Source organism: Equus asinus, chromosome 6 (assembly GCF_041296235.1).
Source record: "Equus asinus isolate D_3611 breed Donkey chromosome 6, EquAss-T2T_v2, whole genome shotgun sequence".
NCBI lineage: Eukaryota > Metazoa > Chordata > Mammalia > Perissodactyla > Equidae > Equus > Equus asinus.
The window spans coordinates 81,615,169-81,627,839 of record NC_091795.1 but is presented as its reverse complement, the minus strand read 5'-3'; the positions used below and the strand labels follow the sequence as shown (position 1 = coordinate 81,627,839).

Sequence of the window (12,671 nt, the reverse complement as noted above, 5' to 3'; positions counted from 1 at the left end):
AGAAATGGTACGAAGGGTCCTAACTAAATTCCCAGGCAGAAATCTGGGCCCCGTTAGAGAGCCCAGTGAAGCTCCTGAACAAAGAGGAGAAAATATGAGGACACTGGGTACCCAAGATATACAGGAGAAAGATGGGGTACAGCTAAGAAAGGATTAACCCTTCTTTCTACATTATGGCTTGCCTCATTCATGAGGATGAGATGTGAATATTCTACGGTATAACCAAATCCCAAGGAAAACAGAGTCAAATGCAAGGGTTTCATTGTATCTGCCTATATCAGAAGCTTGTATCAAAGTATCCAGGAGAGGAACCTGGAATCTTCATTCTAGAGAGTCTTATAATCAAGGTAGGTTTGGGAAACACAGGACTACCCAACTCAACTAAAAGGTCAGGTTCATGCACCTCTCAAACTTTTCTCTCACATCCAACTCCAGTTAGTGTGACTTCATATAATTACCCAAACATGCCAAGCCCTGGGCCTTCAGAAGCGCTACTTACTGCTCTAGCCCTTCCTTCATCACATCGGGGCTGATTCAGCCTAGACACCACTTCCTCCCATAACCCTTCCTGGACTCCCCATGCTTCCCACGTCACGGCTCCTACTGCCCCATCATTCCTTGTTTCCATTTCCAGGAAACCAAGTTTCACGAAGGCAGAGCCTATTTTATCCTTGTGTTGTTCACTATCATACGCCCCAAACTGGGACACAACAAAACTAGTACATGAAATATTTACTGAACAAATAAATCACTGAAAATTAGGAAGTCCTGTGTTGCTGCTATAAAAAACTCTGATCTGCTTTCTCCCGAAAATATACCGAGGAAAGTCAAAGCTTAGACAACTATACAATTTTGGACACTAGCAAGGAAAGGCTGATAGAGCGAGACGATAAAAGCAGTGGGGGCAAACTCCTTCTCCTGTGTAAACATGTTGATGCTTTTAGCCTTCTTCAGGTAGGACAGAGAATTCCACACTGCGTTCTACAAAGCCATAGGACTTGGTCTGGCAGCTCAGCAGGCCCATGGGAGGTGTAAGGAAGTAAATGTATTTTGTTGCAAAAGGAATCTAACCGAGGAGATGAGGAGGAGAGAAGAGAAAGGGGAGAAGAGATTAGAAATCTAATAAATGTAAATATAATATTTCTGAATTGTCCAAAACTTTTACAAGGTTTTTTTGTATTTGTTTTTGTTTTTTGGTAAGGAAGACTGGCCTTGAGCTAACCTCTGTTGCCAATCTTCCTCTTTTTGCTTGAGGAAGACTGTCGCTGAACTAACATCTGTGTCAATCTTCCTCTATTTTATGTGGGATGCCACCACAGCATGGCTTGACAAGCAGTGCTAGGTCTGTGCCAGGGACCCTGTGAACCTCGGGCTGCAGAAGCAAAGCATGTGAACTTAACCACTATGCCACTGGGCTGGCCCCTTACAAGCATTTTTAATAAGAAAAAAAAAAAGAAAAACACTTTCCAAAAGAATATTAGTCTGAATAAGTAATGAATATAAACATAACTGACTTCCTTATTTTTTCTTGGCAGTACAGTTAGAAATCCTGGGGATCAGAGATGAAGCCAGGGGTCCCAGCAGAGAGGAAGGTACAAATAAAGCCAAGACCACTGAAGGATGACTCTCCCAAGGGCTGAACTAGGAATAAAAGAAGAAAAAAACCCACAAAGGGAAAAGATAGGGACACGTGTCTGGCTCCACCAAGATTTAGATTTAAATTTTAAAAAATAATGGCGAGCAAAGAAAGTGATAACCAAATAGGTTGGATAAAACAAAAATTGACTATGCAAAATAATAACAAAGTCTAATCTATGGAGTTAAAAAAGACAACACTAACCATAGCATATATTTCATAAAGGAGGTACTCTAAAGCATTCTAATATCCTTGTATTACTATCAACAAAGTTATAAATATTGATAAGCTTTGGACTTCAATTAATTGATGTTAAAATTTCTAGGATAGCCACAAAAAGAACAGAAAAAGAAAATACAACTCACAGCCAAATAAAGGGAAAAAGTGGAATGGAAGGAAGGAAGCTCAATTCGTCTAAGATAAGGCAAGAAAGGGGGCGGGGGAGGGATAGAGAAAAGAAAAATCGAAGCACAAAATAAGACGAACAAAAAAATGAAATATATCAGTATTCATAAAAAAGATTAAAGAGAATAAAGTCTTCAGTGAAAAAGCAAAGACTGTCAGTCACATTGATTGCCTTTTTTTTTAAATAACCTAACTTACGCTGTTTACAGGAGATACACATAAAACATAAGGATACAGAAAGTTTTTTAAAAGAATGCAAAGATAAATACTTTACTAGGCATGCAACCAAAGAAAGCTGGCAGAGCTATATTAACATATAACAAAAGAGACTTCAAGGCAAAAAAGCATTACTCGAAACAGGACATACCTACCAGAAAAAGTACTACATAATGACAAAACATTCAATTTCCTAGGTAGATATAACATTTTAATGTATATGCATCTAAAAACAAAACCTCCCAAACACTGACAGAGGGGGCTGGCCCGTGGCCGAGTGGTTCAGTTCGTGCGCTCCACTTTGGTGGCCCAGGGTCTCGGCCGTTCGGATCCTGGGTGCGGACATGGCACCACTCGGCAGGCCACAGAGCACAGCCAGAGGCACTCACAACTAGAATATACAACTACCAACTGGGGGTCTTTGGGGAGAAGGAGAAGGAAAAAAAAGAAGATTGGCAACAGATGTTAGCTCAGGTGCCAATCTTTAAAAAAAATTTAAAAACACTGACAGAACTAAAGGGAAAAAATTTAAAATCTATGATCAAAGCAGAGATTTTTAACATCTTTCAGTAAAGAAGCAGTCAAATCAATACGGACAAAAAAAATTTGAATAAAACATGTAACAAGCTTGATCTAAATAATGCAGAAATCATACACATTATTTTCAAGCACTCATAGACTATTTAGAAAAATACATAACAAAAAATGTCAACAAATTCAAAGATTCTAGAATCCCTCATTCCCTGACCTATAGCCCAATTAAGCTAAATATTTTTCAGACAGTCATCTATTTATTTAGTATGTAAATTTTGAATCCAGTGATCTTTCTCCACTCTTTTATTAGACTAAATGGTTAGTTTATAGATTTCTACATAGGTAGGTAACTATATCATTTTTTCAAAAAGACTTTATTTCTCTAGAGCAGTTTAGCTTCACAGCAAAATTGAGGAAAGTACAGAATATTCTTAGTCCTTTCTGTTTTTAGACAATATCTTTAATTTCCTATTATGAACAGTGATGAAAACAGTTTATTTTTTCTTTGCTTAATATTTTATTTTCTGGACTCTAAGCACTATGAGAATGAGGATCACATCTGTTTATCTTGGTAGCCCCAGTAACTTGATAAATATTTATGAAGAGTGGAATAAATCATATAGAAATAATTTGGTAGTTTACGATTCTTACATGATAGAAAATTACTAAGAAAAATGAAAGATGATAAGTTAGAACAGTAGTTCTCAACTCCGGTGCTAAAATAAAAAGTTCTCTGGATGACTCTTCAAAATACTTGACGCCAGGCCTCCACGCTCATGGATTCCGATTTTATTCTTTCTTTTTCAAAATGTTGTCAGTATTATTGGTTTCTTCAAGGAAGTTTTGGCTTTATCGGTCCTCTCCATGTATCTTTGTTCCCCACTTTATTGTTGTGCACTCTTATGTTTATTATGTTCTTCTTTCTACTTTAGGCAATTCTGTTGTTCTTTTTCCCACTTCTTATATTGGATTACTTAGGCCATTTATTTTCAGACCTTTTTTCTTTCTTGTGTAAACATTTAAGAGTAAACTTGCCTGTGATTTTCCATTTTTGCATTCCATGTATTCTGATATATACTATTTTCATTATCAACTCTCCATATTTTCTAGTTTCTGTTATGAACTATTTCGAAGTATCCTTTTAAATTTACACCTAGAAGATAGAGCCAAGTAATGAGGCTGGCAAAAGGTGATTTCAGCATCCACAGAAGGTAATTATGCTGGAGATTTGGGTGGGATGATGTTGGAAATAAGAGAATGAGGCTTCCAGCAGCAGATACCACTGCCACCAATGCAATTCTTCCTATGAAGAAATAGGGGAGACTCAAGAAGCTACACTCACCAAACATCTCCCAGACTGTCCAGATCCTTGAGTTTGTTACAGAGAATGGTAATTTACATGAGGTTTATGTGTCAGAATGATAACATTCACTAAGCAGCAAACCTAATTCTTTGAAAAATACCCAATTTCTACCTCAAATATCTACCCTAGGCACATTCTCTCACTTGCCGGTGTGAGTGCATTCCAGGCATTTCTTATATTGTTCATTTATTTGGTTTCCTATTTTGTCTGCTTCCTCTTACTAAAAGGTAAGCAACATGAGAGAAGTCAGGGGCTGTGTTTTCTTCCTCCCTAAAATCCTAGCATCTAGAATAGTGCCTGGAACATACAGATTCTCAATAAATGTGTTAAAAGTTAAATGGAACAGACGACCCCTACACTGAGTCTTGAAGGGTAGGCAGGAGCCACAAATCAGATGAAGGTGGAGCAACCACGTGAGCAAAGGCAGAGGGACATGGAAACCTCATCTGCCGGAAAGCCAGCTCTGTATTGCTGGGAAATGACACGCAAGGCGTGTGAGGGAAATAGGGAACTTGGGAACCAAGGAAAAAGAGGCCAGAAGGGCCTTGTTGGGCATGCTTAGAAGCTTGGGCTTTCTCAGGAAAGTGATGAGGACAATTGAAGGGATTTAAGAAGGAAGTAACATAGATCTATATAGTTCAATCTGGCAGCTTCATAAGTCACACATTTGAGAGGGTCAAGACCAGAAGAAGGGATCAGAAACTGATTGCTTTAGTTCAGAAAAGTAACAACGATAAAAATATTCATAATAAAGACAGCTCGCCATAGTAAATACCTTCCATCTGTGTCAAGCACGGCACCAAGTGCTTTACTCACATTATCTCATTTAATTCATGATAATTTTATGCAGTAGGTACTGTTCTCATTTTATGGATGAGGAATCTGCCGCACAGAGAGATTAACTTGCCTAAGGTTATACAGCCAGTAAGTGAGGGAGCCAAGACCCAAACCCAGGCAGCCTGACTGCAGAGCCTGGATTCAGAGCCAGTAAGGTAGGAGGACAGATTCGAGACTCACTTATGACGTAAAACTCAGCTGCCCTGTGTGATTTCTTTGGAGGTGGAAGATGAGGCTGAGGGAGCAACTTCAAAGCGTTTGGCTTGGATGATCAGCAATTAGACACCCAGAAGTACAAGAGTCCTTAAAGATCACCCAACCTGACCACCTACCCAATGCCAACAAGTTCTTCTCTGCCACCTCTAACAGTGACCTAGGCCATGCTTGACAGGACGACAAAGATCTGAGGGGAGTCACACTCTGCCTCCCATTACTAAGACTCTAAAGATTTAAAATATCTTGACGGTTGAAGGGTCTTCTGAGAATTCATCCAATGATTGTCACTCTGTGATACGTGGAAATCTAGAATTCTGCAAGTACCTCAGGGGCTATCTCAGGCTGGGCTCCCACCTCCCCTCTCTGTCTTCAACTAAGCAGTACCAATTTTGTGACACTCACATGTTGAGGGTCCTTGTAAAATCTCATTTGGAAAAAAAAAGTAAAATGCTTTTAAAATGCTTCACAATCACAGGTACAGACCAATAACCTTATTTCATGGCAAAGGGATTTGTGGTGCACCAAGTGTGAGTGTGTTGGTCAAGGTCACATAGACAAGTAATCGCAGAGCAAAACAATCCTTCATATACTGGAAACAGCCTCTCTCCTCTAGGCCATCTTTTTCTTTGTTCGAGTTTTATATAAATACATAATTTTTTAACAGAAGATTTAAAATTGTATAGTAAAGTAACATACCAAAGCACACATTCACACTTTTAATTTTTCCTATAGCCCTAAGGGTTGTCGAACACTTAGCTCTCCCTACCTTAGAAAGTGTATCTAGTGTAAGGTAACGTATATAACATATTATTATTTATCACCACTTGCAAGCTCATGGTAACAAAAGAGTTACAGCAAAAGGTCTAAATTGATTAGCATGCCTTAAACTCAGAGAAAATCTAGGTGACGTCCTGCCTTAATTATTTATGACTTTGCTTAAGAAAGCAATTCAAGTCAATTCAATTAAAATATACACTGGCTTGGGGTCCTCCACCCCCATGATTCTTTAACTCCCCTTCTTCCCTTTCTAAAGCTTGCAACGTAAAACTTCTAACTGATTAAACCTGTGACTTGATCAGGAGAAAAAAAGGCCTTCCACACATGCAAACAAGGACCTCAGAAGCACTCAAGACTCACGCATTTCTATGAACAGCTGCCTCTTCTCTGCCATGGTCTTCCGCTTGTTCCCACTTTCCTCAATCATCCTGGAGACAAAGACAGATACAATTAACCACTGTACAATCTGACAATTCAACCAAGTGCTCATCACTATATCATGAAGAGGTACAGGAAACCAAGCTGTATACGCACATAGTAAGAGAATATCAGTCAAAATAAAGTGGAAGCCTGGTAAAAGATAAACCATTGTCCCTTTATTTGATAGCTTCCATAATATTAGAAAGTCAATACTTCAGTGAGTTCATACACTTGCTTCCTGTGCTGAAAATACGAGGCTATGTCTTATTTCTAACTTCGATTATTTTCTCTGCAGAGTCCTGGACTAGCTGAGACACATTTCCCACATCCCTACTGCTTCACACAGATAAACGTGTCACTAAATATAATTTAGACAATAATTATTATGAAATGTTATAATAAAGAGCATAAGAATAGTTAGCTTATACTAAAAGATATAAATAAAATCTTCTACTTTTATATTAAACAATATTAAACAAAAAGATATTCATCCCCAAACTTCAAGAACTCCTAAATGTAACTTTTTTATCACATGGTAATAGTAGTTTACATGGATAAACTTGGGCTGGGCCAGTCCCTTTGTTAAAGCCCTTGCAAGCATTATCTTATGTAATCCTCCCAACAGCCCTAGGTGCTGGTATTAGTATTATTATACTCATTTTAGACGTGAAGAGACAGGTGCCTTGAAAGGAGCACTAGCTTGCTCAAAGGTACACAACTCCGAAGAGGTGGAGTGGAATCCCAAACCTTTCATTAAATTTCTTACAAAATTGTTGCTTTGAGATGCCTATTTTTAAATCTCTATGCCTAAAAGGCTAGAATACAAATAGCTCATTGCGTGGACTCTATTGATGCAAAATTTGTGACAATTTCAGCTGAACTCTGTCTTACTCTATGAAGAAAAAAATATTTACACAATTAGCATAAGCCAAATAATTTCCCTAAGCATATTAAACTGTTGTAAATCATGGAGTGATTTACATAATGTATCTCAAATATGTCAGAATCAGAAATTAAATGACTACACAATTTACATACCCATTAAAGCAAGGTGCCTGGTGAAAGTTTAGTTATAAATATATCCCAAAGAAAATTTAAAATGTGAATATATTCCTTAACATTTTGCAATTAATATTTTGATAATTAAAACTGGCCCCTTCCTAGATCATCGAAATGTTACCAAATAGGCTTACACACACACATGATGGTTACTTAACAATTTGTCCCCAAGAAGAAAGAATTTTAAACAGAAAGAAAATAAGCCAAACAAAAAGCAACAAGAAACAACAAAAATCTAATGAAATCAAGGTCCTAGAGAAAAAACAAGAGTTGGTACCAGTAGCCTGTAATTACAAAGAAAAAAAGATACTCAAAAGTTGACTCCCTCGTCCCAAAACTGGTCTCTCACTAGGTAATAAAAATTTTAAATGTTAAGCTCAGACTAAAACAGGGAATATCATAACATCACTTATTATATCCTTTTTCTATACTTGCTATTTCCGTACACCACTTTTTCACAAAGTAGGGTCTAAGAATTCCTGGAGATTCCTAAGTTCTTCGTGACAATTATCAAAATTTTGTTTTTACTTCCAGATTAATCTTGAAAAGCACTAATATAAACTAATATAAAGAACGAATATTCTGGGTCATCTGGAGGACCACCAAACTAGACGCAGTGCCATGCCATCTCAGGGCCCACGTCTGCACGCGCGATTTACTGTGGCACTGACAGCAAGAGATCACCTTAAACAGGGGACGGCAAACTAGAGAGATTATACTACCCTGGGCCAGATCTGCCCTGCCACCTGTTTTTGCTAATGAAGTTTTACTGGAACACAGCCATACCCATTCATTTATGAATTGTCTATGGATGCTTTCATGCTACAATGACAGAGTTGAGTAGTTGCAACAGAGAGCATCTGGCGTGCAAAGTCTAAAATATTTACCACGCAGTTCTTTAAGAAAAAGTATGCCAACTCAACCTAAAGCAATAGTAATTAATATTGCAATTAGGTTAGCATGTCCCCACTGTCAAAATGACAAAGATCATCCCACATGGGTTTGAGTTCCAGTTGCATTACTGGAAGTCTATCCTTGGGCAAGTGCTTTAATCATTCTAAGATTCACTCCTTATTGCTGAAATGGCATGACTACATATGCTCCACGACCCTTCATTTGACAAATATTCATTGAGCAGCTCTTATGTGGCAGGCACATCTAGATGCACTGGAAATAGTGCAGTGAATAAAAGAGACACAGTCCCCACCTTCATGTAGCTTACATTCCTGTGAGAGGATTCAGTGCAGTAACCCATTTAGACAGCGCCTGGCCGAAGGTCAGCAGAGCATTAACGTTAGCTATTCTTATTCCTACCATTATTATTGTTATTTATTACTACTACTACACATGCAGTTTATAAATCTAGTAGGGAGAATCTCATTTGCACTTAATGATACTATGATGGATGTTATTTAATTTAATGTATTTTCTTTTAAGAAAGTCCTGAGACTTGTTGAAACTAACAAAGCACACAGCACTTTAGAAATTTAATGATCTAAACTGACAAAATAATGGTGTCTTTAAATCACGCAGACAATTATTACAAATCTGAGCCAAACAACACATAAAAACATACACCAGAACAATCTGAGATATCACGAAACAGTCATCACACTGATGAGCCAATAATGCACAAAGAAACTTTCTAAGAAATGTCTTATAAATTGGGTTTTAATTTTGTGTTATTGTTGTTAAAACTACCTAGTTTAAAAAAAAACAACTTACAGTGGAGTTGTACTACACTTGCATTTAACTAATATAAACTCAACTACATGAAAGAGAGAGAATTATTTTAAATAGATGGGCAATTCCACACCAGGATCACCTGTCTGTCCCAGGAGCGTGCGAGGAAGAAAGCAAATATGCAGCTCCCTGCTCAGTCTTGGTTCCCTCTGGCCTCTGACAGAGTAAGCACCCCTTTTTCTTCTCTTTTTTCAAAATATAGGCCCTAAATACAAGCCAACTCTTCACCTGGTGTTTAACTAAAGAGAAAGTAACAGCTCCAACATGAAGAAAAAACTGGCCATGCTAGACTTACTGAAAGAACTCTATGTTGGTCTCCACCATGGTATTGCTCCTGAGGAAATTAAAAAGGAATTTTTATCTACATTAGATTTCCCCTGTACTCACTGATTTCAGAAACTAACTCCCAAGATTTGACTCCAGTGTATGAAAGATAATTGAGATATGCACAACCACAAAGATTTGATACTAACACTTCAGAAACAATGTTTCCAATGTTTCAGTTGCTTTAGGAAATTTTATTCATGTATCCATTTTCTTAAAAGTTTGTAAAATTGTTCACAGATACGAAGATTCTAAAAATTCAGAGCTATAGGGTAAGGCTAACTATAATCAGTTCTTTTTAAAAAAATTATGAAATCTAAACATGGTAATCAGCTTATGATGTGTCAATAAAATTAAAAGAAACTGTATCAATATTGCAGTAACAATTATTTAACTGTCATATCTGTATAGGAATAAAGATTAGAAGTAAACCTGAAAATGAAAACATATTTGTAAGGTGTGGTTGTTTTCCTCAAGCTTTAATTTGTCACTGTGTTGCTTGACAATTTTTAGAAAGTTGAATACATGTGAAGTTTGTACTTAAAAGAGTTTTACAATGTTTAAATATCTTTCCTTGGAGGCAATGGGAAAACAGACACTGTCATAAACGATTAGTGAATTTATACTGACAAATATTTTGGAGGGCAATTTGGCATTATTTACCAAAATTTTAAATGCATACTGCCTTTGGCCCAGTAAATATGTTTGTTTATTTGTTTAAAAAGGAAAAGAAAGGGGAAGAGAGGAGAGAGAAGGGGAAAAGAAGGAAGGGGAGGAGGAAGGAAAAGAGGAGAAATCCAATGTGAAACTGCTAAATAATTTATGGTAGAGACATACAAAGAAATAGCATAGTTCACAGGTACTGAAGAGAATGAGGCAGGTACACTTAACTTAGGAAAAGATACTCAAGACATGAAAGTCAAAAGGCAAGTAACAAAACAGTATTGTAACACAGCAGATACAGTTCATGCCCTGCCCAGATACCCTTACCTGGCCCCAGCCTCACAGATCCCCCAGCTGCCGTGAGAGCTGGCTGCTACCTTCTTGCAGATGTAGTCTTCTCTGGAAAATGGCCTTCAGCGGATTGAATTCCCCCTACTGAGAAATGCGGGGAAGTAACTCACCCCGACAGGGGCTGACAGGCAGCTGCAGCTGATGACTGACTGATACAAGGTATAAAACCCCAGCCCCAGGAAGTTCTAGATCCTGGTAAGATGGAGTGAGCACATACCAACCTCACTCTCCCATCGAATACAACTATAAACCTGCACAGAATGGATGCTGGACATACTTGAGGTCTGTGAAAAGTAAATAACAGCAGGTGGATTGGGAAAGAATAGAGAATTCAAAGCACCACTGCACAGGTGGAGTCTACATTTTTTCCCCTCGTATCTCCTGGCTTGAATTCAAACACAGCATGAACCCCTGAACCTGGCACTGTGGGACACACACAGAAATCCAGGAGAAACTCTTTACTTCTGGCTCGAAGAAAAGAAAGAAGACCAAAGCCCAGAGAGAGTGGGAGAAATTTCCCAGGTCCTTTTCTTCATTTTCTCCCACTCCAGCCAAGAAGCCATCCTGTGGTAGAGGCAGTGGCAGTGGCAGCAAAAGCAGCCGGCCTGGGAAACTACAGGAGTCAAAAAACGTGAAGAAAATGAACCCTCTTCTCTGTTGAGTTAGCTGCAGCTCCAAAAGGAGCCCCACTGCTACTCTTTTTCTCTCTCTATTCTTATGTCATTGTGGCACAACTGCAGAAGCAGACAGTTTCTGGCCAGAGGACAGAAAAGGGGAGCTCAGAGTTGTCAGAAAGTACCAGAGCAATGGCTGAGCAGGAGAAACTTGGGAAAGCGACCCCATAGAGCTGTTTCTGAAATACTAGGCTCTTCTCCAACCTGCACATTCAGGGATCTGACCTCATTTAGCACACCAATGACTTTGATAAGTGAGCTTACAGAAGGACCTCCACCTCGGCCCCAGACTGATCATAGGTGGCACACACCTGAACAGCACTGAAAAGGATTTGATAATTGAACTGATGTTAGAACCACAGCCCTTAGAAAGTGGACAGAAACCTATGGACTAAATCTAACCAGGTCAGTGCCTGCTAAAACAAAAATACCAACATTCTCCATTAGATTTAAAGAAGACTCAAAGTCTTATAATGTTCAAAATGTCCAGGAAAAAATACAAAATTATTTCGCAAACCAAAAGCCAAGAAAATCTTAACTCACAAGGGAAAAAGACAATCAACAGATGTCACTGATGAGATGACACAGATGTTGGAGTAACCTAACAGAGACTTTAAAGCAGCTATTATAAAAACACTCAAATCTGTAATCACAAACACTCTTGAAACAAAAGCTAAAATATTAAATGTCAGCAGAGAAGCAAAAGATATAAAGAAGCATCAAATGGAAATGTTAGAACTGAAATATAAAATAACTGAGGGGGAACAATCCACTGGATGGACTCAACAGCAGAACGGAGATGACAAGGGAAAGAGTCAGTACACTTCAAGACAGGTCAAACAGAAATTATCCAATCCGAACAACAGAAAAAAGATTTTTAAAAAAGGAATAATGCCCAAGGGACTTGGCAGACAAAAACAAAAGGTCTAACATCCATCACGTCATTGGAATCCAGGAGGAGGAAAGGAGTGTGTGGTGATGCAGTGCTAAAACAATACATGAAGACATAATGGCTAAAAACTTGCCAAGTTTGGTGAAAGACATACCTACAAATTCAAGAAACTGAGCAAACCCCAAACAAGTTAAAGCCAAAGAAATCCATCACAACAGACACATCATAATCAAACTGCTGAATACTAAAGAAAGAAAAACTCTTAAAAGAAGCTAGAATAAAAGAATTTACCCATAGGATAGGGATCAGCAAATTTTTTCTTAAAGGGCTAAACAGTAAATATTTTAGGTTTGCAGGCCATACGGTCTCCATCACAACCACTCAGCATTGCCATCGTAGCATGAAAGCAGCCATAGACAAGATGTAGATAAACAGGTGTGGCCTTGTTGAAATTTTACCTAGAAAATAAAGAGGCAGTCAGCCCACAGGCCATAGTTTGCCAGCTCCTATTATAGGGGAATAATGATATGAGTTACTATGGATTTCTTATCAGAAACTATG

The 12,671-nt window shown here is 38.2% G+C and overlaps 1 protein-coding gene across 41 annotated transcripts in view; it reads right to left on the bottom strand.

Annotated features, from left to right (window-relative positions):
• Positions 1-12,671, bottom strand: part of DTNB (dystrobrevin beta) — a 234,455-nt gene that overhangs the window by 201,320 nt on the left and 20,464 nt on the right. For 34 of the 41 annotated variants that reach the window (XM_070512459.1, XM_044772073.2, XM_070512491.1 and 31 more), the window contains one exon: positions 6,345-6,412. The exons of 4 other annotated variants lie outside the window; for them this stretch is intronic. In XM_070512459.1, the coding sequence (XP_070368560.1) occupies positions 6,345-6,411 (67 nt within the window). In that variant the 5' untranslated portion in view covers position 6,412. Of the gene's footprint in view, positions 1-6,344; positions 6,413-10,520; positions 10,629-12,671 lie in introns of all 41 variants that reach the window. 3 more of the 41 variants (XM_070512467.1, XM_070512462.1, XM_044772075.2) reach the window with 1 other exon arrangement.